The sequence below is a fragment of the Octopus bimaculoides genome, chromosome 17, assembly GCF_001194135.2.
Source record: "Octopus bimaculoides isolate UCB-OBI-ISO-001 chromosome 17, ASM119413v2, whole genome shotgun sequence".
Lineage (NCBI taxonomy): Eukaryota > Metazoa > Mollusca > Cephalopoda > Octopoda > Octopodidae > Octopus > Octopus bimaculoides.
Genome location: NC_068997.1, coordinates 6,336,417 through 6,341,393, shown reverse-complemented (window position 1 = coordinate 6,341,393; position 4,977 = coordinate 6,336,417). Strand labels below are relative to the sequence as shown.

Here is a 4,977-nt window from a genome sequence, read left to right as displayed (position 1 = left end):
TATATATATATATATATATATATATATATATATATATATATATGTGTGTGTGTGTGTGTGGGGGGGTATGTATGTATGTTTGTTTGTATATAATATATGTAGGCATTTTCTTTTTACAATTTTCAGTTTTATTTCTCTGTTTCCTCGCAAATGCCAACCATTTCAATTGTTTAAATATCTGTTGGTTTATTTGAATGTAAAGAACAGGGTTTTTGTTTGTATTCTGAAGCCATCAATATCAATCTTCCGTTGTTTTTACAGATATGTTCGCACAACTACAGGAAATTCCTTTTATAATAGTTTCCTAATTAAATAAGACCCCTATCATCCTATACTCGTGGTAATATAATCTTTCTTTCTTAAAATTCTGGGTGGTGTATTCTTAAAGCATTATATTTCTCTGCCTTTCATATCAACTCTTCCTAATTGATTCGGCGTCCAGTTGAGAATATTAAAACACTCATTTCTTACTGGAACTGCCAGTTTATTGGTGCCTGTTAGCTTTTCTTTTCTCATTAAATCCTGTTTAAAGTGTTTAGTACGTCCTTATTATGACTTCCTGAAATTTTCTTTCATTCATGTTGATTGATTCCTTAATGTTTGTTTGTGATTTCTCTTATCTCTGTTTTGTTATATACCACGAGGTTAAAATTCATAATTAATTGCTTATCCTCTAAGGCAAAATCGGTGCATTTTACTCATGGAAATGTCATACATACATATATACATATATCCCACTTTGAAGGCTACATCGATGCATTCCAAAAACAAGAGATCCTCACTCATTACAACATAAAAGGCAGAAAATGTTGACAGACAACAGATTTAGGTTTTGCAAGCTCAAGACTGAAGACATTAACCACATTATTGCCAACTGTGAAAGAATGTTATTATCTTGCCATGAGGCATAATGCGGTTGCCAAAATGGTCTAGAACAGGATAACAAAAAAGGAAATACCGACAAATGAAGTTGACCGTATTCAGACCGTTAGGTCAAAAGACTATTGGTGGAACTTGAAAATTAAAACAACCATCAAGTTAAAACACAGATATATATTGTGTGGAATCACAAATTAGTGCAATTAAAGCTGAAACTCCGTACTTGTGAAAGGAATTCCTTAATCAAACAACCATCTCTGGTTAGTATGATACGCTTATTTTACACAAACCGCTGATACACAAGCGAAATGCAGTGAGAGGAAGTCATTAATGTTTTTCCAGCGAAGGAAACATTGACCAATTCGGGGCTACAGAATCAGAAGACACTACGTAATCGAAGCAGGAAGGACCTGTTTGCGAAGTTCTTAACCACATAACGCCCTGTATATTTTGTTTTGTAAATAGATATCGTTCTGAGTCACTGAAAGCAGAATTATTTCACCTAGATCGAACTACTACTACTATTACTACTACTACTACTACTACTACTACTACTTAAAGATAATTTGAACGCAAGGTATTGTTGGTTACTTCGTTATTCACTGAAATTATTCTTCATAATTGACCAATTCTTGCAATGTCGATTGACTCATAATCGTTTCGGAAAAATTGTGAACATATGTTTTTTTCTTGGTTTCCCGCCAAAAGCAAAGTTTACGTTTCTGTCTGTGATGTTATGATAAATAATTTGTTTTGGCAAAGTCGTTATCGCATCACTAGCTGGTTTCTTAAGCGGTTACTTAATGGTTATACAATAGTCAAATTATTTAGTAGACGTGTTTACGCACACACATAACTATACATGTGCATATATATGTATATATATATATATATATATATATATTCACATAAATACATACACATTTGAGCCTCTGTGTTTATTTCTATGTGTGTTTAAATGAATGGGCATATGGAATGAATTGATTCAAAGTTTTCCCCATAATTGAGTGTAAATTGACTTTCTGTCAAATGCTAGGGCGTGTGATGTTAATTTTTTCAGCCTGATTATCTACGATAAATTGATGATAGTGTGATGTGCATGTGAAATAGTTTGATATGATTTTCTTTACATGTGAAGATATTTCTGCATAAAACGTTAATATTTTGCTTGTTTTGTTATTTTTGTCCGCAAAGAAATTGTACAGACAATTTTTGTTAATAAGTATTGTTTTATAAGGGCTGAATTTAGTTAAACTAATCATTAACTTAAATCGTATTAACAACGTTAAGTGAATGCTATATTTTATTTTTTAGATGCACCAACAATAATGTACATGAACGGGAACCACATATCTGCTATGAAATTGTTTTAACGGGCGCTATCATGAAACTTCCTTCATAAAATGAACAATCGTTTCTTGCTGATGTAAACAGTTATGGCAATGATAGCATGAAGTGTCAAAGTAGTCCAGGTAGAGAAAAATGATTTCGACAATGAATTATAACAAAAAGAATTTTGATTAAATGCTTAAAATATGCATATTTAATTTCCCTGAAATTGGTTTTGGATGTCTGAGTGATTTACAAATAACACATATCTATGGCCGAGTTCAAAAAGATTATATGCTTCATTCTTCTTATGATTACGCGAGTGGCGCTAGCGTCTTTAAGGCGTGATTTGCGAATTTTGGCTCGAATACTTCCCGGAGAGTATAGCAACCTAAAACAGTATCACAATGACGCTTATTTGTCAAATGCTGTACCCACACGAGAACGACATATCTTCTTTTGGTCACGCTATACACCGATTCAACTGCCATCTTTGGACGATGATACTACAAACTTTTATGTGGAACATTTTATGGACAAATCAATTAAACCAGCTCAGCAAAAGATATACAGTTTCCTCCATGATCCAGTTCAAAATTCTATCCGAATGGAAGTTTATAAATTGGAAGAGATTGGTGACATCCGTAATTCACGTGCAGCAAGATTTCAGTTACACAACATGACCAGTGCTGAACTCTATTCCAACAGAGAATGTGACATGTTTTGGAGACGATTAGGAATGCGAACTTTTGCGGCTGCTACTGGACCGCAGTGTGTAGCAAATATGAAAGGAGAAAAGGTAAGACACTATTATTAAAAAAAAAAAAACTATAAAGATGTATGAAACATTTAACAAAGTGTAACCAGCCATATACGTTCTTACATGTATACATTCATACACACATAGATACATATATTCATACACACTCATACATGCATACACACATGCATTCATACATGCATACATACATATGTATTGTTGTATATTTGTGTATATATATATCTGTGTGTGTTTTCATGTGTGAGTATTAAGCGATCTGTATGTGTAAATGCCCGTTAATGAATTATAGCTGTATTTTATGGGAGCAGTTAGATCAACAGACAAACATCAACAAAGGAGTTAATAACAAGAGTCTGAAACATTTGCGATACTAAAACATTAAATGTGAAAGAAGATTAACATTGAAATAATAATAGATATTTTAACAAAGTCATGATAATAATTACTAATTAAAAAACCCAAAAAACAAGTCACATTAAAAGCATATAATTATTTTACTCATTAAAAGTTTTCTTTCTGATAAGCACTGCTTTCCCCCTTTTCTTGTTTAAATATTGTATGAATCCTGTTATTTCATATTAACTCTTAAATGAATGAAATTGGAACGGACAAGCTCACTCTATTATCCCTCATCTTCTTCATCATTAATAATTAATTCATATTAGAATTCAAAGAAGACAGTTTGATCTGTTGTTTAACTACTTTTAGGCTTTTATCCGATCCATTTTCTGAACTGAATTATATTTTTCTGGTCAATCAAGTTATTTAATTATAATTAGTTACTCTTAAAGGATTTATTTTAACAAAGGGTATTTTAGAATTACAGTTAGATTTTGAAATGAAATGAAATATTTGGAAGATTCCTATGATCCATTCCGAATGCCATTGTCACAGATGATATGAATATCTGAGAGTTCTTTGTCTCCTTAGTTTTTACAGATCTATTTCTACACTAATTAACTGCACTGTCGGGTGTGATTTGATTGATACCAATTTGAATATGAGAGCAATTTTTAAAAAAATTTAAATAGCTTAAAAAAATCCTTTTGAAAACCATGTTATAATACTGACTGTAGAGTTAGGATGATTTTAAACTTAAGAAACACGATTCCAGTTTGGGGAAAGAGGTAGAGCTGATTAGATATTTATTCATTGGCGTCTGTAATTCACCGCAGAACAAATAGACCGAAGGAATTCGTTCTTAAAGCATCGAGTTATATTATATCTGTGTGTGTGTATCTTTTTTCTCTTGTATGACGTAATGTAATACGTTGTAAAGAAATACTTTATCTGTAGTGTACATTGGTTACGTGGTTCGAGTTACTTCTCTTGAATTTAGTTACTAAACACCACGGAAAAGGTATGAACGTACTACAGCATCATATTTGATATAAACCTCGTGCTTATGTGAGAAGACACAACTTCTATAGTGCAATAGTTTGTTTTTCATTTATAATAAACGTTTTGTATAAAAGAAATGACAACCTTATTAAAGACATATAGCCCACTTCACCTCTAACACAACAGGCGATTTTCATTTATTATGCTAATCTATTTGGTCACCACGTAGATCTAGTGCAGGTTCACAGAACAAAGTTTAAGAGAAGAGTTATTCAAGTAAAATCTTAAAAACAGTAACTGTTCTACTGTTTCCAAATTCAGAAACTTGTGAACAAAAAACTACTGAATGTTTGAATTAAAAGAAGACAGAAAAATTGTTGTTGATATGTGAAGCTTGTTATGTTTGGTCAGTGATATAATAGTCTAGTGTTTAGCGTTGACTACAAACAGATACTCACGTACTAAGACTTATCTGTTAACAATCCGACAGAGAATTTGTCTATTTAGCGTCGACAAGAAAACTTGTTCAAATTAGTAATATTCGAAATTACATACGCACACACGCACTCATACACCCACACTCACGCACAAACACAGTCTCTCTCTCTCACACACACACACACACACACACACACACACACACACAC

The 4,977-nt window shown here is 32.3% G+C and overlaps 1 protein-coding gene across 1 annotated transcript in view; it reads left to right on the top strand.

The window, feature by feature from the left end:
- Positions 1-4,977, top strand: part of LOC106877392 (uncharacterized) — a 115,521-nt gene that overhangs the window by 63,509 nt on the left and 47,035 nt on the right. The window contains exon 2 of the mRNA XM_052974117.1: positions 2,194-3,007. Coding sequence (XP_052830077.1) covers positions 2,480-3,007 — 528 coding nt within the window. The 5' untranslated portion in view covers positions 2,194-2,479. The remainder of the gene's footprint in view (positions 1-2,193; positions 3,008-4,977) is intronic.